The sequence below is a fragment of the Heloderma suspectum genome, chromosome 1 (genome assembly GCF_057233095.1).
Source record: "Heloderma suspectum isolate Gila_16-S chromosome 1, 16-S_ref, whole genome shotgun sequence".
In the NCBI taxonomy this organism is placed as follows: domain Eukaryota; kingdom Metazoa; phylum Chordata; class Lepidosauria; order Squamata; family Helodermatidae; genus Heloderma; species Heloderma suspectum.
The window spans coordinates 69642678-69664909 of record NC_139458.1 but is presented as its reverse complement, the minus strand read 5'-3'; the positions used below and the strand labels follow the sequence as shown (position 1 = coordinate 69664909).

Below are 22232 nucleotides of genomic sequence, written 5' to 3'. Positions count from 1 at the left end.
TACCCGAGCTGATAAGCTACGCCAGCACCTTTGCTCAGGTATCTCCATATCCAATGAGTGTCTGAAATCAGAAGCAGCAGAGGGCAACAGGAGAAGTATCAATAAAGCACCCAGCCATATGTTTAGTAATTAATGTTATTACAAAATTCAGAAGACATAAACAAACCATCAGGTTCTGTTTGCTTTAATTCCTGCACTGAGCAGGGGGTTGGACTCAATGGCCTTGTAGGCCCCTTCCAACCCTACTATTCTATGATTCTATGATTAATGCATCACTTCCTCCCATTTTGGTCTCAAACCAGCAGCCAGTGTAGCACTCAAATGTACACTCATCTGTTCAGCGACTTAATTGTATTACATCTGTATTCTATCCAAGCTCAAAGCACCAATTTCCCTTTATAACAACCTGTGAGGCAAGGCTGGGGAGAGATTTGTTATTTGTCCAAGGCTACTCTTATGGGCTTAAAAGACCTTGTTCTCCACTGCTATTGGAAAAACCCTTGACCCATAAATCCATATGACCTCACAAGTGAACAGACTTGTGAAATGAATTATTTGCACACAACTGAAACTGCTGAAATGGGCTGTTTTATCATCTGCACCCAAAAGAATGGTCCATCTTAGGGAAAACAATGACACCTGGTGGCCAGTCCCAGTATTTTTTACTCCAATATAGCATTTTCAGAACAAATATTTATGTATTCTTGCACTGAAACAGTTTCAATTGTCACGTTAGTACAGTATTACCTGGTACCTGCTTTTATATATTGCCCGTTATTGTGTAGTAATGTTTTAACAATGCTACTATTTCTTCTGAATCTCTTAAAACTGCATAACAACATTTGTTTTTACTTTGGGGTATGGCGATTAGTTTGTCTCCCCACTGACAGGAGAAAAGGTAGCATTTGTCAGTCAGTGGTCAAAAATTTACTAGCAGTACAACCCATAAATGTTTCAGTCATGCAACTTTACCAAACAGGTCAACCAGCCCTAATTCTGTTTGACAAGGGGGCTGGCTTAAACCGTATTTGGCCTGTTCAAGATGCCTACTACTTGCCCATTAGACAAAGTTTTCCACCTTGGTGTCAGTGCTGTTGCGCTTAATCCACTGCACAAAATTAAGGGCAGAAATTCTCTTTTCCATCGAGAAGCAACTCACATACATAGCACAGAGCAGAAAAGAGTCGTGTTTTTATTCTAACGCTATTTATTAAAACACTTTGCCAGCGATAATACTGCAACAATGGATAATCACGCAAAGGTCATCTCTTTGGTTTCTCACTCAGTCATCTGTGATTAGTACAGCCTTGTTCTTAACATTACGCCCAGGAGCCTTGGGGAACTTGACAGACACGACCATCAAAACGACAAAGAGCTACCCAGCCTCTCTCCCTTGGGCCCTTCGCTTTGGCTCAGCAGCGTGCACATGCAAGTCACAGATCAGGGGTGTTGAACCCCAAGTCTGTGGGCCAAATCCAGCCCCCTGGGGCTCCCAAAATAGCCATGCCCCTTTCCATGGCCCACCCCTTCCCCTCGACAGCTCACCATTTGGTGGTTTCCTAGCTTTTGCATGTTTTCCCCCATTCTAAAAGGTTGAGATGCCTCTCCTGAGGCTTGGTTATGAGCAGTAAGAGCTTTAGGCTAAAATATGCTGACAGTTTTGGTATTCTGGCCCTGCCCCTTTGCCTTGGGCCCTGCCCACCCCCCTCTTTTGCCTTCAGCCCCACCCACCACTGGAGTGTGGCCCCTGAGAGCTGCTCTGAAATGGAATTCAGCCCTTGAACTGAAACACCCCTGTCATACATGGGTTTAAATAGTCTGACTGAAATCAGAACACATTTTATTGGCACGTCTTCCAACTTTTGCCCTAACAACAGTGGTGGCCCTCCAGATATTGTTGGAATAGAGCTCCAGTCCTCCCTGACCACTGGCCATGCTGGTTAGGGCTGATGGGACTTAGAATCCAACATCCCCCCACTGCTGTGCTAACAGAAAACAAGAGGTCAAAGGAACCTTCACATGGGCAGTGTGTGCATGGAGGGGGGGAGGGGAGAAAGGGCAGGGTAGTCTCTGCTTGGCCACAGACAAGCAGCATAGGGGACATGATGTGGGCTCCCAGCCTTCCGTGTGGTCACCTGGGCCCTCAAACTCAGCTAGATTTGAATGCCTGATGACAATCAAGAGCCTTGTTCCGGGCTGGCATCCTCTAAGTGACTGTTCAACACCAGAAGACGGGATGCTCTTGCAAGTACTGGGGAGTGAGGGTTGTCTCCACCTGTCCATGGTTGTGCAGCAAAAGAGAAGCAATAACTTCATGACATTTGCTAGACTTGAGCACATATGCTAATTTTCAACCAAGGTATCTGACAGGTAAAGATCAGTTGCTCTAAAAATCATAACTACCCAAGTCCTACACACAAGTACAACTTGGATCATGGAGTGTTGAGGGATAGTTATTAGAGGAATTTCATCTTTAACAACTGCAGTGAACACTAAGAGGAAGAAATGCTAAGTATATTTGTAAGACACTGCTCTAGAGACCTTATGAATAAATTAGGATGCGATTTTGCCAAGTATGATTCCTGGGTTGCATATGAAATAGTAGTGTCTGAACAATAAACAGTACAAGAAATATTTTTAATTAAAATTAGTAGGTACTCAAGTTTTCTGTACCATCACTTTACCAGAAGCACCCAACAGAAACTCAGAAGTCAGCCAGCCATATCAGGGATTTTTTTTAATATGCATTTAAAAAAATTCAAAAATCTTAACTAACCATTAAGGCCTACTCCTGGAAAGAACTTCACCATAAAAACATTCTGGTACAGATATAATCCAACTCATTGTTAATGGCAATTCCGAACTAAAGACAATAGGAAATGTGGTTCTCCTTATAAAGTACCTCTGACTCATATTTAAACTTTAAGTTCCTTAGCTGGCATTTAGGTAACAACAGACTTGTTACCTAAAGTCTCTTCTCCAGTACATAAAGGCCAATTATACCCTTTAAGGAAAAACAAAACAACTTTCAGCTCTGAACCCACATCCAACTGTTGCTCCAATCATGTAATTTTCTCATAGTCATTTAAGGGTCACTAAAACAGAATCAAGGATGGTCCCTAATCCAACTGCAGGGTTTGTGACTGATGGCACATGAGCTTCTAGTTCTCTGTTTTAAGGACATCAGCAACAGAAATATGCAGATGGTAGTGAATGAGGGCTACCTTTGTAAGATACCAGCGATCAAGTGCTGTTCTAACTAGGGCATGGGCATACTTAAGAGAGGGATTCAAAATTAGCACAGACTTCATCTCAAATCTGGACAAACGCTCTCAATCACTGTGCCATAAGTGATTCTATTTGCTTGGAACAAATTGAAGAAATCCTCCAAGAAACTTAACAGTTTGCAGCTACCCAAAATAAGCTTTCAGGAAATGGGGGGAGGGGGAGTACAATGTAATCCCAAAAGACAAAACTAAAAATGTAGCATTTACATGGGATTGCTTTGCCTGAGAATTACCGACTTTGAAGCTTTCATACCACATTAATTGCATGTTCAGGAACAGGACTTCATGCACAATTTCTTCCTTTTACATTTCTAATGCAGAGAACAGTCTCAGCCTTATTACCAACAAAAGGAGAAGCTCCACATTTGAAAACAATACAAGTTTATGCAACTGGGCTTCCCCAGCACTGCCTAATTCTTCACAGAAATATGGGAATACCCTGGTATTATAACACAAGCCATTAATTTTTGTCCTCTCTCAACAAGATAAAGGCCCATTCAGTATTTCTATGAAGGATGTTCTCTAAAGAAACTGAGAAATTAACAGTGCTTTGCAGAGCTCCAATTCCTGGAAGCCAAACAGACTTCATAACAATGACCATCACTGACACCCCACTCTGCAGAGCTAAGTCACAGATAGTAAGAGCCATGTAATACTCTTTCAAACCTCCGTAGAATGCATATATTTAAGATGCCTGGAGTTTGGCTGCCAAGCCTCATGCTTTGCAAGCAATTTCATGCTTTTGGGGAAATGGGAACATGTTAATCCTACAACCAGCTCTGCATCTCCTCCCCATACCTCTGTGGATCAATGAAAGGTTTGTCAATTGATCGGATCATTAGCTCTCCACAATATACACATTCAGCTGCCACGATATCATCAACGTCAGCTTTTGTCTGTTCCCGACTTGGCTGGCCTTTTCCTTGGCTAGTAGTATCTGTGTCCTTGGGGCGATGGTGGGATTTGGAAGGTTGGCTTGTGGCTGAAAGCTTCTTTTGAAGATCCTCCAGCTTAGCCTGCTTATAGGCAGGCAAGTTTGGATAAACTGCCTGGAGAAGGCAATCATAGTGGAACATGTGGCCACAGAGAAAGAGATAGAAGGGGCGGTTTAGGAGCGGAAAGTCACATGCAGCACATTTTTCCTGGGGCTCTACAGAGCCATATTTGTTTCTCATCTCCTGAATGTCCTCCCTGATTCTTTTAGCACTCTGTGTCGCTTCCTCCATCTCCGTCTTCAGTTCCTCTATGTGCTTGTTGTAGGCCTCCAGAGAGTTGCAGATGGCTTCCTTGAAGTGATCGATAGTGACGAAATCTGGGAAAAAGGGCAAGACATCTTCGATCTTCAGCAGGTTGCAGCTAGAAAGGCAGGCCATGGCCTTCTTGACATCCTTCTCTTCCTGGACCACATGTCGAGCGATCTTCAGCCAGAGCTTCTTTCTCAGCTCTTCATCCTCTTCAGGGAGGTCTGCACAGGACTTTGCCATATCTACATCCACCTGGGGGGAATCAAAGAAGGAGGGGGGGAAGGAAACAGTTACCATCTCCCCCACACTGCTGTCACAAAATGTACTGTTGTGGAAGGGGCACTGCTAAGAGGAACCACGCACAGCTATATCAAAAAAGGGGTGCATGGACAAGATGTTGTCTGTCATCTCCTCCAACCAATACTGGGTGTTGCTTTTAGTAGCTAGGGATCATTTTGAAAGGTTACCTGTCCGGAGATGCAACAAGACTGAACAATTCAAAAGCAGATGCATTCCCACATAGATCATACTCCCCCCACCCCTTTAACCCATCCATGCCAAAGAATGGGGGGGGGGGGAGAGAGAGAGAGAGAGAGAGAGAGAGAGAGAGGATTAACAATGCAGAAGACCAGTTTGACATTCTCCCTGAAAAAGAGAGTAAACCCAGGCGAACCAACACTGCTACTTATGACAAGAAAATATCATTCATTGCCTGGGAACCCTCAACCTAGAGACATTCATGCCTCAAGAGCCATTTCTCCCCTGTGTTTCATCAGCAGGCAGTGGCATGGCTGGCATGCAAATGGCTGCTCTATTATGGGTTTCACATTATCTGAGACATTAACCAACTTAGCCTGAGAAGGCAACACACCACGAAACATTCAGAAGTAGCTGTGCCTCTCCTACGCCACCCAACCCCACATTTACAGCTAAAGCTTTTGGTACCACACAAAGCTCAGAATCAGGAGTACACCATGATTTTCCCCCAGACCCTGAATTCCCCGCGAGCCTCATGACACTCGTGTACGCTGGGTAATGCAAGCACCAGGGAGATTTCATTCCAACTTTCATACTTTTAGAATACTCAAAGAAATATAACAGCAGCAAGGTGAAAACAGGAAAATGGAATCGTACTTTGCAGGACACATGATTAACTTGCAGGATTCACTGCCACAAAATGCAACAAGACCGCTAACTTAAATGGCTTTTAGAAAAGACAAGTAGGACCTGCAACAAAATGCTGCAGTGTGGAGTTCTCCTGGTGAGGGTTCCAAACAGACAGCCGTGCCCTCCTCCAGGATACCCCATTCCACTGCTGCCATGCAATTTTTCATTTCTCCTTTCCAACTGAAAGTCAGCATTCCACAGCTACTGAACCTGATCTGTTTTTGGCTGCTGGGAAGTTGAATTGGCCCCTTACATTTTGGTTGTTTTTTAGAAGACTTTTGTGCCCACACAAGCCCCTCGCTTCCTCCATGTGCTCTGTTCCTATCATCTTCATCCTTTCTTTTCACCCACAGTTTTTTGCTTTCAACCACAGCCTTTCTTCCTCTACAGTTTAAATCTAGCTCGTGGTCTGGGCACACTTCTGGATTCAATTTCTGCTCCTTCCCTTTCCTCCATATGACCACACACATGTGCAATCTTGCTGTTTTCTGGAGGGGTGGGGATTGGGAACGGGGTTACCCTCTAAGAGTTTATTTTCTCAAGATTTTTTCTACTTCTGAAAACCTCAGGGTTCCTCCAGGCACAGTGAGACCTCCCCTCTTTTTCCTGGGTGGTGCCATTTCGGTTACACAACAGTTAGCTCACATCCCTGCTCTAATCCTAATAGGGTTTGATACATCCACAGCAGATAGGTATCAGTGGCCACTAGTCCCGAGAACTAAATGGAACCTCCTTGACAAGAAGCCGGGTATCTCCAAGTGCCACATGCTGGGATAAATAATGGGAAGATTATTGCTTTCATGCTCTTCTTGTGAACTTCCCAAAGGCAACTGCTGGGTGCTGTTGAAATGAATGCTAGCCAGACAGGGCTTGAACAGCTAGTCCATTCTTACCCTGTACTTACAGTCTCTTGCTTTCCAGACAAGGAATATGGCAGCAGGGCTGTCCAGGTCATCCTCAGTCTCCCATTAACATCAGAGTCTCCTCCATCCTTTAAAGTCTCAAACAGTATCCAAAGCCTTCCTCAACTTGGTGACCCCCAGATGCTTTGGATTTCAGTTCCCATATGCCCCACTCAGCATGGCCAATGGCCAGGAACGCTGGTAGTTGTATTTCAAACCATCTAGATGGCACCAGGTTCGGGAAGGGTGGACTAAGGTCTTGAACCTGAAAGGAACAAGGCTCACGGTTCACATAGCAGCACACCTACCTGCAAAGCTAGATCCACAGCTTCCTCATACATCTCCATAACTTTGTACACATGGACACATGCTCGGTGGTGGCCATGTTCTGCACAGAGCCGAAGTGCATATTTCAGGTCGTAGTAGATGTTGTCCGAGTAGGTTCCTGCTTGTTCCAAGTATGACAATAGTGAGTCAGGCCGACTCAAAGCATAGAGTGACAACAGGTAATTGTGAATGGCCTGCTGCGTTTCCTTCAACTCACTCACACAGAACTCCATGTATCGAATGGCTTCATTTATCTGCTGGGTGCTCCCATTCTGACTGTAGTTGACCAGGGCAGGGATGAGCCGTTTCGCATCCAGTTTCTTGCCCATTTCAATCCAAGCATCTACCACCTTCTTGGGGATATGGTGGATCAAAACTGGAGAAAACTTGTAAAAGAGCTTATCATTCTTGATTTTGGACAGGACTTCTAGTGCTTCATTATAATTCTCATGCTGGCAGTAATGGGCTATCACCCGCTCATAGTCACGCATTATGACGGCAAAGTACACCATGTGTTCTGTGTCCCCGTGGCTTGCCAACAACTCGTGAATGGTTGCCCGGTTGTTGAACAGGCTGTCTTTGTTTTGGGGGCTTCCCAAGAAGCTGCGGAACTTGTCCCGGGTCTTCTCGTAGAGGTCCCGTTTTAAGACATCCCCTTCCAGTACACCCAGGCGATTTAAGTATAGCTCTGTTAGCCAGGTGGTCAGGAGGGTTGCCTGAGTTGTTTCAGCTACCTTCAAGCTAGCCAGTTTCTTAATCAGAAACTCCATCAGTGCCTCTTCCTGCTTGGCTTCAATAAACTTAAGGGCAATCTCCTCAAAGTAATTTTGGGTCAACGCATAACACTTAGCACTATCCAGGTATCTCCTGTTCTGGAAGCAGTATTCTGCCTCCTTTGCCAGCACAGTATCTAGGCACTCAGGGCGCTCTTTGCAGTACTCTTTAGCCAGATCAAACTTATTTATATTCATGTACATCTTCCATACATCGCGGGACTCTCGCTGTACATTGTACCGAAACACAAACTTTTCTGTGTAAATCCAGATTTGCCCAAATGCGGGATCTTTGATCATACGCTTCAGCGAGCCAAACTTTTCCAAGAACACATCCTGGAAGACAACTTGTCCATTCAGAGTGCACACAGCCTTCACGCTCTCAGGAAAAAGCAGCAGAAAATGGAACTGTGTGAGCACTATGGAGATGGGCTTATTGGCTACTGCATCTACGTCAGAAGGATATTCCCAGACCTGCTCATCACTCAGAATAGAGTCAGGACGTCCATAGTCCAGTGATCCATACAGGACACCATTTCCCATCATCCAAGCAAAAGCACTCGGACAGGAACGAAGCTTTGGAGTGTAAAATGCTATTTCACTGTAGCCAAGGCTAGCTGGAAACTCACGGAAGCCAGGCAAGTGATCTGCAGGCATGCTAAATATGGCCCCAAAGGCCTGCTGCTCAGATCCCTCTGGAATCTTGCCAGCAAACTGGAAAAGCCTCTTGTGAGTGGTGGCAATGATAAAGCATTTCCCATCAATCCATCGTTCTATCTCAAGACAGCAGACCGGAGCGGGCCCTGCCTCCTCCTCCAGGCTATAAATGTGGCGGAAATACTGGTCATGGTTAGTGCCAAAGAGACTGCCTTCACTCACAGAAATCTCGGCTTCATATATGTGGCCTTGGGATGTTCCAACCAATATGGGGCCTGTGTTCATCTCCGAACCAAAGAACTTGTTCCAGCCCACACTTTCAATCAAATGACCTTTCCAGCGGGACAGGGGCCGCACCTTCTGAGCACTGCGGTTCAAGTAGAGACATTCACTGGTATTCAGGGCAATGATAAGGTGAGAACCTGTAAGGGAAAAGGGATACAGCAACCAAGATGAAATAACGAGCAGGGGATCATCGCAGGGAGCAAATACCCCTCTCCCCCTAGACACAGCCTCTGAAGCCCGGGGATAGTTTCAAAAGGTTCTGCATTTAGAAGTGACAAGCACAACATATTCAAGAACCCCAAAGTCATGATACTTTTAATAAGAAGAGCCCTGCTGGATCAGACCAGAGGCCTATGTAGCCCAGGCTCTTGTTTCCCACAGTGGCCAACCAGGTGCCTTTGGAAGCTCATAAGCAGGATGTAAGCCCTCTCCTGCCGTTTCTCCCCAACAACCGGTATTCAGAGGCATGCCGTCTCCGATTCCGGTAGTATATAGCCATCATGACTAGTTGCCATTGATAGGCTTATCCTCCATGAATCCATCTAATCCCCTTTTAACAACCCACCCAATAAGAACATAAGAGTCATATTAACAAATATCTAGCATATCATATTTGTTACCAACTTACTTCGATGGGAACAAGGTCAGAAAAAAATAATTATCATCATCGTCATTATTGACCTACTTGCCCTCAGGCAGCTCATGGGAGAGTTTTATAACTTTTTAGAGTTTCCATCTAAATTGGTACACTCGGAATATATATTACTATCTAATGCTACTTAGAATTTGGCTTCTTTTGATCTCAGTAGACATCATATTTGCCATAAAAGGAAATGCGCAACAGCCAACCTTTAAAACCATTACTAAGATACCTGCTCAAAAATTACTTTACAGTTCTTACTAAAGTGAAAACACGTATCTGTAGCCTTCAGCATTACCACCTTCACTCAAAACTAGTTTTTTATATAAAGATAGCAACCATTCACGTCACAGTGCCCCTGTGTTAGCTCTTCAGACAATATATAGAAGGACAGTCAGACAATCCAGGAAATTTATCAGATATCACCACTGTGTTAAGATCCCATTTAAACCAGCAAAAGCTTACTGAAATAATACCTTTATGTCTATAAAGGATGGCTTAACCAAAATATAGGCATAAAGAAGACGAATTGGTCAACTAACTAGGGAGGTGAGACATTCAAAATTGGAGGCCATTATCATTGCTCTTTCACGTGAATGTGCACTTTGCAAAAAAAAAACATATTGAGGGGAAAAAGGCTATAAATTTCGTTACTATAAGGCTGAGAGCTAGGCATGGTTCTTCTAAATAGAAATTACCAGAACACTATGTTTGTGGCATTTACTGAAGATGTCAAATAGCAATTTGCATCCCCTATTCTCACCTCACCTGTGTGGTCTAAGAAGAGCTTATAAACTTTGGCTTCGTCCTTTCGTCCAAGCTCTACCTGGTTAGGCTCATCTGCCTTGGCCAAGTCAAGTCTACATAATAGCAGAAAGAAAACAAGTTGTTGAAAAGTAAAAGTAATTGAATGGGTGGAAAGAAACATTGCCGCTTGACAGTAGTACATGAATTCATTTCAGACATAACTTTTACTAAAGGGACTTTGCTTTTTGTTAATTCATACTGGGTCTATACAAAGTCTCAACAAAATATTCACAGGAATTCAAAAAGCATGAGAACTGTGTCACATTTCATTTAATAGTCTAGCTTAACTAAGTGAATCTGTTGGGGTGCTGATATTACTTGTAAGAAACTGTTGTTTCAAGGATAGTAGATATAAATTTTATTTATTTATTTATTCATTTCTATACCGCCCAATAGCCGAAGCTCTCTGGGCGGTTCACAAAAATTAAAACCAAACAGCACACAATATTTATTTTCTTTCCAATGTGGACCCATCTTGGAAAATGCATAGATTCCAATATGGTGGCCACATAAAAATAGAGCAGACCTTTCAGGGGGGTGGGGGGGAGGTACCATATCATATGAAAATGTGCATGATTTTTTTCTGTAGTTTTTCAGGACCAAAAATCAATTGGTACACATTAAAATACATTCTGAAAATATGTCATGGACCATAAAACATTTTCTGCGATGGTCTTAAGTGCCTGCTCATCTTGCCCACACCCCATGACCTTACTTCAAACTCTCCATAAAAGGACTGGAATAATCAAAAGACTCTGTACAAGTTACCTAAAAAGTATGTCTTTTCCAAGGCTCATACACAATTGGTTAGAGGAGACAACCAGACTGTTAATCTTCTTGGGAGGAGTGAAGTCAATCCTCTGTTTGTTAAAAATTGGTGTCTCCTTTTCCAGCCGAGCATTCACATACCCTTTAAAATAAGAAGGAAAAAGAAACTGCTGGTTTAAAAAAATAAAATCAAAGCGTATAAGAGCATAAGAGCCATGGAGGATCAGACCAAAGGCCTATCTAGTCCAGCATTCTGTTCACAGAGTGGCTACCAGATTCCCCAATGGGAAGCCCACAAACAAGACATGAGTGCAATAAGACCCCCCCGCTCACGTTACTGAGCAAATGGTATTGAGAGGAATACTGCCTCTGATACTAGCAGTACTATATAGCTATCGTGACTGTTAGCCATTAATAGCCCTGTAGTTTATGAACATACAAATAATAATGCAACCAAGTAAGCTATACACATACAAAAAAAAAAGCACATGGTACAAGTAATAAAGAAGACACTATCACTCTTATAAGAATCTCAGTGTGGCAGGAAATATGTAGTACCATTACTATAAACTATTCCTGATTCTAGTGAGAATAAAGTTATATTCTCTCATTCAGTCTACATCTATCATATATAGAAGATAACAACTCAAATGAATTTAATGATGTTTTCACCAATGAACCGATATGCATGTCCTTTCCTTTTAGGTTGTTTCCATTTTAAAAACTTTCAGTCAGTGTCAGGAAGTTGCAACATGCATGTTAGTGAGAGTTAGGAGCAATTTCATAGAGCACCCTTAAGTATTTTCACTGACATGTTAATCCCTAGATTGTACCTAGTAATTTTCCCAAGCATGTGTGAATTGCAAATTGGCAAGAAATGTGTGAAAATACTTGCCACCTTCATGTATGCAATATCCAAGGCATAAGGTATTATTAGTGTTATTTTACTAGACAGATGAACAGCTCTGGATGGGGGTCATATGCCCCCTGAAGGAGCAGGTGCACAGCTTGGGGGTACTTCTGGATCTCGGGTGACCTCCGTGGCGTGGAGTGCCTTCTACCAGCTTCAGTTGGTAGCCCAGTTGTGACCCTACCTGGATAGGATAGCCTAGCATCCATGGTCTATGCTTCGGTAACTTCTAGGTTAGATTACTGCAATGTGTTGTATGTTGGGCTGCCTTTGAAAATGGTTGGGAAAATGCAACTAGTGTGGAATACGGCAGCCAGGTTGTTGACTGGGACTAGGCAATGTGAATACATACACTCAGATCTGGCTCACCAGCATTGGTTACCAATTTGTTTCCAGGCCAAATTCAAAATGCTGATTTTAACCTATAAAGCCCTACATGGCTCAGGACTCCAATACCTCAAGGACAACCTCTCCCCATATACCCGGTCCTTGAGGTAGCTTCAAAGGATCTTCTCTGTGGGCCCCTCGGGGGTGTCAACTCAGGAACGCGCCTTGTCTGCGATAGCCCTATTTTTTAGGAACTCTCCCCACAAGAAAGCTCATCTGGTGCCAGTCATCTCTTTGGCGCCAGGCAAAGGCTTCCTCATCTTCTTAGACATCTGGACATTAGTTATAGCCCACTTGTTTGTGAGCCGCTTTTGTGATGTTCATTCTAGGCTGTGAACAGGGGTAGATTTTGTGTATTTGTGGATGAACACTTTTCATATTGTACAGTTTTTATGTTATGTTTTATGGTATTCATTGTTATTTGTATTATTGCGCTGATTATGGTTTATATTAATTCCCCCTCCCTAATATTATAGTCCCCTTCATGGATCACTGCCTTGTTGTGGCGAAGGGGCTTGCGTAACTCAGTGAAGCCATAAGCTATGCCGTGCAGGGCCACCCAAGACGGACAGGTCATGGCAGAGAGTTCTGACAAAATGTGGTCCACTGGAGAAGGAAATGGCAACCCACTCCAGTATTCTTGCCAAGAAAACCCCATGGAACGTATCACAAGGCTAAAAGGGATGACGCCGGAAGATGAGCCCCTCAGGTCGGAAGGTGTCCAATATGCTACTGGGGAAGAGCAGAGGGTATTTCCAAGTAGCGCCAGAAAGAGTGAAGCGGCTGGGCCAAACCCGAAAGGACACTCAGCTGTGGATGTGTCTGGCGGTGAAAAGAAAATCCGATGCTGTAAAGAACAATATTGTTTAGGAACCTGGAATGTCAGATCAATGAATCAAGGTAAGCTGGAGGTGGTCAAACATGAGATGGCAAGATTGAACATCGACATCTTGGGAATCAGCGAACTAAAATGGACAGGCATGGGCGAATTTAATTCAGGTGACCATCATATCTACTATTGTGGGCAAGAATCCCTTAGAAGAAATGGAGTAGCACTCATAGTCAACAAAAGGGTGGGAAAAGCAGTACTGGGGTACAATCTTAAAAATGATAGAATGATCTCAGTACGAATCCAAGGCAAACCATTCAACATCACAGTAATTCAAGTCTATGCCCCAACCACTGAGGCCGAAGAAGCTGAGGTTGATCGGTTCTATGAAGACCTACAACACCTTCTAGAACTAACACCAAAAAAAGATGTCCTCTTCATCATAGGGGATTGGAATGCTAAAGTAGGAAGTCAAGAAATCACCGGGATAACAGGCAGGCATGGCCTTGGTGTACAAAATGAAGCAGGACAAAAGCTAATAGAGTTTTGCCAAGAGAACATGCTGATCATAGCAAACACTCTTTTCCAACAGCACAAGAGGAGACTCTACACATGGACGTCACCAGATGGTCAATATCGAAATCAGATTGATTATGTCCTTTGCAGCCAAAGATGGAGAAGCTCCATACAGTCAGTAAAAACAAGACCTGGAGCTGACTGTGGCTCAGATCATGAGCTGCTTCTTGCAAAATTTCGGCTTAAATTGAAGAACGTCGGGAAAACCACTAAACCTTTCAGGTATGACCTAAATCATATCCCTGATGAATATACAGTGGAGGTGAGGAATAGATTTCAGGGATTAGACCTGATAGACAGAGTGCCTGAGGAACTATGGACGGAGGTCCGTAACATTGTTCAGGAGGCAGCAACGAAATCCATCCCAAAGAAAAAGAAATGCAAGAAAGCAAAGTGGATGTCTGATGAGGCTTTACAAGTAGCTGAGGAAAGAAGGGAAGCGAAAAGCAAGGGAGAAAGGGGAAGATATACCCAACTGAATGCAGAGTTCCAGAGAATAGCAAGGAGAGACAAGAAGGCCTTCTTAAATGAACAATGCAAAGAAATCGAGGAAAACAACAGAATGGGAAAGACTAGAGATCTCTTCAAGAAAATTGGAGATCTCAAGGGAACGTTTTGTGCAAAGACGGGCATGATCAAGGACAAAGAAGGCAGGGACCTAACAGAAGCAGATGAGATTAAGAAGAGGTGGCAAGAATACACAGAAGAACTATACAGGAAAGATCTGAATGTCCCTGATAGCCATGATAGTGCGGTCACTGAACTTGAGCCGGACATCCTCGAGAGTGAAGTCAAGTGGGCCTTAGGAAGCATTACTAACAACAAAGCTAGCGGAGATGACAGTATTCCAGCCGAGCTATTTAAAATCCTAAAAGATGATGCTGTTAAAGTGCTGCATTCAATATGCCAACAAATCTGGAACACTCAACAATGGCCGCAAGACTGGAAAAGGTCAGTTTACATTCCAATTCCAAAGAAGGGCAACGCCAAAGAGTGTTCAAACTACCGCACCATTGCGCTCATTTCACATGCCAGCAAGGTGATGCTCAAAATCCTACAAGCTAGGCTTCAGCAGTATGCGAACCGAGAACTACCGGAAGTACAAGCTGGGTTTCGAAGAGGCAGAGGAACTAGAGATCAAATCGCCAACATTCGCTGCATCATGGAGAAAGCAAGAGAATTCCAGAAAAACGTCTATTTCTGCTTCATTGACTACGCTAAAGCCTTTGATTGTGTGGATCACAACAAACTGTGGCAAATTCTGAAAGTGATGGGAGTACCAGACCACCTTACCTGTCTCCTGAGAAACCTGTACGAGGGTCAAGAAGCAACAGTAAGAACCAGACATGGAACAACCGATTGGTTCAAAATTGGGAAAGGAGTACGACAAGGCTGCATATTGTCACCCTGCTTATTTAACTTATATGCAGAGTACATCATGAGAAATGCTGGGTTGGATGAATCAGAGGTCGGAATTAAGATTGCCGGGAGAATTATCAACAACCTCCGATATGCAGACGATACCACCCTAATGGCAGAAAGCGAAGAGGATCTCAAGAGCCTCTTGTTGAGGGTGAAAGAGGAGAGTGCAAAAGCTGGTTTGAAACTCAACATTAAAAAAACTAAGATCATGGCATCTGGCCCCATCACTTCCTGGCATATAGAAGGGGAAGAAATGGAAGCAGTGACAGATTTTACTTTCTTGGGCTCCAAGATCACCGCAGACGGTGACTGTAGCCATGAAATTAAAAGACGCTTGCTCCTTGGGAGGAAAGCTATGGCCAACCTAGACAGCATAGTAAGAAGCAGAGACATCACCTTGCCGACAAAGGTCCGTCTAATCAAAGCTATGGTTTTCCCAGTAGTAATGTATGGCTGTGAGAGCTGGACTATAAGGAAGGCTGAGCGCCGAAGAATTGATGCTTTCGAACTGTGGTGCTGGAGAAGACTCTTACGAGTCCCCTGGACTGCAAGGAGGTCAAATCAGTCCATCCTAAAGGAAATCAACCCTGAGTGCTCATTGGAAGGACAGATAATGAAGCTGAAGCTCCAATATTTTGGCCACCTAATGCGAAGAGAAAACTCCCTGGAAAAGACCCTGATGCTGGGAAAGACTGAAGGCAAAAGGAGAAGGGGACGGCAGAGGATGAGATGGCTAGATAGCATCACGGATGCAATGAATATGAACTTGAGCACACTCCGGGAGAGAGCGCAGGACAGGAAGGCCTGGCGTGCTATGGTCCATGGGGTCACGAAGAGTCGGACACGACTGAACGACTGAACAACAACAACAACAACAATATTATAGTAATCATGGATTTGTATAGTGTGTGTGTGTGTGTGTGTTTGTGTGTAAGTTGCTTCAAAATGACTTTGTGGTGGGAAGCAACGCATAAATTTAATTAATAATAAATAACAGTCTTTTAAAGTTTGGGAAAATAAGAATGTTTAGTTCCAAGCATTTATAAAACTTGTCCATGGCAAATAGTATCTTCCCAAGATCAGAGAGAAACTCAGAGCTTGCCACTGAACTAGAAAATAGTGCAACACCCTTCTGGAACAACACACAAATGCTGCCCATTAAGAGAATACAGGAACCAACTTTATTATGCACAAACAGATAATATCATAGCTTTGGGATCATGACATCTGTCCTTCACAGATGGCCATTCTTCCTAGGCCTGTATTTCATGTAAACTTAAAGAGTACCAAGCAACTCTTCTGGCTTGAAAGACGGCCCTGGAAATATTTTAAATAAATAAAATAAACAAACAAGATCTGCTAACAGATCCATATCACCTCAAGGTAGATAACAACAAAAAGAGATGATCAGTTGTGGGTCCCTTCCAAAGTTAATAAATATCAGCTTCACTGGAACTGGGGTGGGGGAGACTGATACCAAAGGGACTTCTAAGCAGCATAGCAAGCCTAGTAAAATATTCATTCGCAACATGTACTCAGAAGAACTGACACAGACTACAGAAAATGTTCCTTATTAAACTTATTCCAGATCATGCCATAAATATGACTTATTCCCTGCTTTACTATTTGCAACATTGTCCTATGTGGCCACACACACATGCCTAAGCCGTCTTCTGACATGGGAAGCTTCCATCAGCAATCTGGCCTGTTTGCAATCAGCTGTTATCAAGCTACTAATTGATCCAGGTAGCGTCTCAGAAAGAGATTTAAATATTGCTCAGATCTTAAGAGAACAAGGCAACCATATGCATGTCTACCCAGTCATAACCAGCACTGAGCTTACTCCCTCTTGCTCCCAGTTTAGGGCTCAATCCTATGCATGTTTTGACAGAGAAAAGGCCTACAACTCCCAGCATGCCCCAGCCATGGTTAGGAATAGGTCTGGACCTGTAAAACTATGCCTCCACATTAAGTTCGATTACAATTCAATGAAACATGTGACTAGCGCTTGAGTGTGAAATCCTAGATATTAAAGTTGCAATTCTACGCATATTTACCCAGGGAAAAAGGTCTTACAACTGCCAGCATTCCCCACCTAAAATTCGGATAGTTCTCTGTATAACGTCCGTGGCTAGCTGGGACATGCTGGGAGTTGTAGGGCTTTTTTCTGTCTATACATGCATAGGATTGCACCCTAAAATTCGGATAGTTCTCTGTATAACGTCCGTGGCTAGCTGGGACATGCTGGGAGTTGTAGGGCTTTTTTCTGTCTATACATGCATAGGATTGCACCCTAAAATTCGGATAGTTCTCTGTATAACGTCCGTGGCTAGCTGGGACATGCTGGGAGTTGTAGGGCTTTTTTCTGTCTATACATGCATAGGATTGCACCCTAAAATTCGGATAGTTCTCTGTATAACGTCCGTGGCTAGCTGGGACATGCTGGGAGTTGTAGGGCTTTTTTCTGTCTATACATGCATAGGATTGCACCCTAAAATTCGGATAGTTCTCTGTATAACGTCCGTGGCTAGCTGGGACATGCTGGGAGTTGTAGGGCTTTTTTCTGTCTAAACATGCATAGGATTGTGCCCTAAGACACACGACCTCCACTGCCCCCGAAACCCCTAGCGATCATCAGACAGAGGTCCATACGCAACAAGTTAACCGGCGGACGATGCGGCCAGTCCAGTGGGCGGAGGCGGGGGAGAAACTGCACAGGCCCGTCGGCCAAAGGCAGCGGGGGGGGGGGGGCAGAGAGAAGAGGCTGCAAACGCAGCGAGCCCCGCCCAGCCCCGCTCTCCTCTCCGACCCTACCCGTATTCGGGATGCCCAGGCTGGCGCGGCTCTGCTGCGAGGAAGCGGAGTGGGAAAGCGAGTCCACGTATTGGTCCAGAATGGAAGCCATGGCGGCGGCTGGTGCTCCGGCAGGCGCCGCTCCCCGTCCCCGCCGGGCTGCGCAGCCTCCCCGGCGAGCCTTTCAAAGCCCCCCGCTCCGGCCCCGGCGCAGCCCCGCCAGCCCCTCTCCCCCAGTTCCCGGCCGCGGCGCTCAGCTGCCCCGCGCCACGGCAGGCCAGCCAGCGGCGACAGGCAGGCGGCGCTTCCGGTTTCCGGTCGAGAGCCTGAGCATGGAGATGTCGGCACTGCTGCGCGCGCTTTCCCGGGAGTAAGCCCCGTTGGACACAGCGGGACTTACTTCTGCGTAAACGTAGAGTCAGCTGACAGGTCCTTACTTATTCCTCCTCTTCCTCTTGCCCGAGCGCAGCAGGGAAGACGTTCCACGGAAACATCAGCGCAGTTTTGTTACGCATTCTCCTCCTCTAGCCCGGTTGGGAAAATTTTCACAGCACAATTTTTTTTAAGGTTCCTAAAAAATAGCGCCCCTCCCCACCCCGTACACGAGGACCTGGGCTTGAAACTGCATGAAGTTCTTGCTTTGTTCTTACTGTTGGAGGAGGGAAGGCAGGATGCTGTCAAATTGGGAACATAAACCGCTAGCAGGGAAGGGGTTTCTCTGGTTTGCGTTTGGGAGCCATTTGAAATTGGTCCGAAATTTAGACAACGGGTTCAGTGTGTGGACACGAACCCAACAGCAAGGATAGCGGATGGAATAGCTGGCCAATGGATGCTTCCAGATGGAGCGCTTGTGCTACCAACCGGAAGGCATTGTGCGGCAAATTGCACAGCAGTCTGTTTTGACCTTAACGGGGGAAGCAGCGGTAGGAAAACACAGGTTACCAGTGGAAACGTTACAAGTGGAAGACGCCTAGGCCCTGCCGCCATAAAAATTCCATGAATGAGGCAGAATGATGGTGATATAAAAAGCCTCATCTGGAAGCTTGGTAGCCCTAGAGCTTTTCTACATGAGGCTGTTAATCCGGGGTATCTACTTTCGGTTTCATCGCAGTGTTGCGATCCCAGCACTATACCAGGTGTGTTTCCTTTCCCGCTTTTCTGCTACATAACCACTAAGTGGCACTGTAGCATAAGGATATAGTACAAACACACAAGAGGAAATGCACTTTATTTCACCTTCACAATTAAATGCAGCATTTTCCCTGCTCTAAAAAAAACCTTATCAAAAGGGCTGGTTAGACACAGAAGTGAAACTGTAGGGTCATGATGTCATCTAAAGAAACCATAAACAACCATGAGTAGGGAATGATTTGTTGTTGTTTATTCGGTCAGTCGCTTTCTGACTCTTCGTGACTTCATAGACCAGCCCACGCCAGAGCTTCCTGTTGGCCATCGCCACCCCCAGCTCCCCCAAGGTCGAGTCCGGTGCACAATAAATGCCTGATGTAGAAAAGCCCCTAGAAGCTGGCCATCTGGAAGTACTCACTGTGTAGTTATTCCATCTTTTCTTTCTTAGAGCGCAATCCTATTCCTGTTTTGACAGAAAAAAGGCCTCGATCTCTAAACAGGCATAGGATTGCGCATTTAATGGCTTTTTAAAATACTTCCAGACAAGGCTTTTATTGTGCAATTGCCCTGCCTCATTTAAGGTGCAATCCTATGCATGTTTAGACAGAGAAAAGGCCTACAACTCCCATCATTCCCCAGCCAACCATGTAGGCCTTTTCTCTGTCTAAACATGCATAGGATTGCACCCTTACAGAATTTTACAGCTGGTCCAGATGTCATTGTCTTCACCTGGTAGCTCTCCTATTTTTCCCACCTCTTCTTCTGTCTGTTTTTCTTGTTAGAAAAAAATCTGTTAAGGAAGAAAAGACAGAATAGCTGCACAGTGCCTTTTGATAGGTAGCACTAGGTGCCTTCCATCAAGAAGCACCTTTTTGGGGTGGGGAGAGATGGAAGAAGTGGTGGGAAAACATGGGAGGATTATAAGTAGAAGACGATGTGATATCTAAAGTGTTGTCACATGCAGACAAAATGGTAATACTGTGTTTGAACCTGGGAAACCTTTGAAACGTCTTCTAATAAGTACATTTAAAGCAGTCTCATAGTATAAGATCAATTTTACAAAATCTACATAGGTGACGAGCAAAGTAAGATAGCTTAGTGGGGAAAATGCAATATTTCATGTAAAACATCAGGAATCAAATACCTTTGAATATGGTTGGTGGATGATATTGATGAAATAGTGGAATTTAACCATGGGAAATTATTTCAACAACTTTCAGTGAATATGAAGAGATGGTCAAAGTTGAACATGTGTTAGATGGGTAGGATATCTTCTTTTAAAATCAATGTACTTCTGAATATTATATTTCTTAATAAATATACTTCTGAAAGTCAAATTGAAAGAATGGCAAGATTTGGGTAACAAATGTACATGGACACAGAAACATCCAAAAATAGCACAGACAATGTTTAGCAATCCCTGGAAGAAAAGAGGTGTAAATTTACCTTTGCAAAATATTATGCAGCATGCAGACTTCATACTATGAATAAGCATGGAGTAGGATTGTATAAGCAAATTGGGATTTAGTCACTGTTAAATCATGTATTTTGTATCAGGAAAAAACTGTTATAGATATGCTTTTATGAAAGCTTGAGTAAGGTATAGAGGAATAATTGTTCCTGGGATAGTACCCTATATGAATTTTGAGTATAGTTAACAAAATTAATAAAAGAAATATTGAGAGAGACATCTAGATGGGAAAAGGAAGTTTTTAATAGTTTGAGAAGGAAACAATTATTACTTTTGAGCAAGCAAAAAAAAGACTAATGAGCAGGATATGAAATTGTATTTTTCCCCCCAGATCAGACTTTCCTGGGAGTAAACCTCATTGAAATCAGTGGGTCTTACTTCTGAGTATACATGCCTAGAATGTACATGTGCACTGTTACAACAAGACCTGGTATGCATTTATTTGCAGATAAACTCCACTGATTTCAGTGGGACTTGGACTTTGCAGTTAAAAAAGCATATGCCAATGGCAGACACCACTCCGAAGGGAAGTTCCTTTTAAATTCTCCAAATGGATGGCTGTATTAAAAGAGAAGGTCCAGTACTTAATATCCTGAAAAAAGCCTATTTGTACCCGTTTTTTTCCCATGGACTCAAATTAGCTGCTAGAGAAAGTCGGTACTTTGAAAGCCCGTCTGGCTCCAGTTTTCCCAAGGGAGCCTTGAGAAGAGGGCAAGAAGCAAGCTGAGGCTGAGTGCCTGAGGGGAGAAAGCAGCTGCTGTCTTTTCCTAGGATGCTTAAAATGCTCTCCTTATTTTATAGGCTGTTTGAAAAGTTTGTTCCGTGGCAAAATTAGTGATGCATATATACGGATGGTTTCATTCTGTTGATAAACCTCAGTAGCTGAAGAATATCTACAGTGCCTCTCTCTCATCTCTGTTTCATGGCCACATTGATCATTTCTCTTCAGAGCGGCACTGCTCCTTGTCAGTCAGTCTTCCCATGGTTTGAACTGACTCATTCCTAGCCCTGGCCTTGCGGTGCAATCCCTGTGCATATGTACTTGGGGGATGCTCTAGCTTTGGATTTCCTGCACTGAACAGGGGGTTGGACTAGATGACCTACAAGCTCCCCTCCATGATTCTGTGAAGGCTGCAATCTGATACATATTTAAAATCAGGAAACTCAAGGCACAGCAGTACAACAGACTGGGCAGCACAATCAGTCAGAGAAGGCCTGAGTGGAGAGAGAGATCTTTAGCAGGTGCTTCCAGCATGCCAAAGCTGGTGTCTCACAAATACCAGGCAGAGGGGCATTTTGCAAGGTCGGTGCCAACAAAGAGAAGGCCTGCTTTTGGGTCGCTGCCAGATGGCAATCTGCAGGTCAAAGTACAACCAGCAAGGCCTCCTCCAATGAGCTGAGCGATCACATGGATCTATATCCACGAAGATATATCAATATCATTGTTTTAATCTCCTTCATGAAGGCTCCTCCTCCCTCAACCATAACCACTACCAGCCATTCCAGCAGGCTCTACTGAGGGAGGTCACGAAACAGGGCCGTTCCGCTACCCCTGCTGAAAGAATCAATTTTCCCTCTTCCGTCGTTTTAGAGTGTAAGGTTGTGGGACTGTCTTGTTTAAGTGATTGCATGTAAGCTGCTCTGGGAGACTTTTTGGCTAAGGAGCGGCAAAAAAAATACTTCAGATGAATAAATAAATATATCAGCACTGGGGCTGCTGCATCTCCGAGCACTGCAGAGGAGTTCAGTGAAAAAAAAAGAAGGAAAGGAGGGGGAAATGAAAGCAAAAGCATAAAAGTGCAATCCTGTTGAGACCTGCAAAGGGTTAATTTCTAAAAGAGGCGGTGCCAGGTTGCTAG

General features: G+C 44.1%; 1 protein-coding gene across 2 annotated transcripts; it reads right to left on the bottom strand.

The window, feature by feature from the left end:
• Positions 1 to 1197: 1197 nt before the first annotated feature.
• Positions 1198 to 18151, bottom strand: VPS18 (VPS18 core subunit of CORVET and HOPS complexes). Of its 2 annotated transcripts, none has more exons than XM_084845659.1 (5): positions 17796 to 18151; positions 10858 to 10999; positions 10051 to 10142; positions 6909 to 8779; positions 1198 to 4783 (listed from the first exon to the last, which is right to left on the bottom strand). In XM_084845659.1, exons 1-5 carry the CDS (start codon positions 17884 to 17886, stop codon positions 4055 to 4057), a joined length of 2925 nt encoding a protein of 974 aa, XP_084701785.1. In that variant the 5' UTR covers positions 17887 to 18151; the 3' UTR covers positions 1198 to 4054. The 2 variants fall into 2 exon arrangements, with proteins under 2 accessions (XP_084701785.1, XP_084701791.1); XM_084845665.1 differs by having other exon boundaries at positions 10046 to 10142; positions 17796 to 18070.
• Positions 18152 to 22232: the final 4081 nt, after the last annotated feature.

Coding starts and splice junctions, on each gene's coding strand:
- VPS18 (XM_084845659.1), bottom strand. CDS start 17,886: ATGGCTTCCATTCTGGACCAATACGTGGACTCGCTTTCCCACTCCGCT. Junction 10,143..10,857: donor GGAAAAGACATACTTTTTAG/GTAACTTGTACA, acceptor GCTATTATGTAG/ACTTGACTTGGCCAAGGCAG. Junction 4,784..6,908: donor CTGTGGATCTAGCTTTGCAG/GTAGGTGTGCTG, acceptor GATTCCCCCCAG/GTGGATGTAGATATGGCAAA.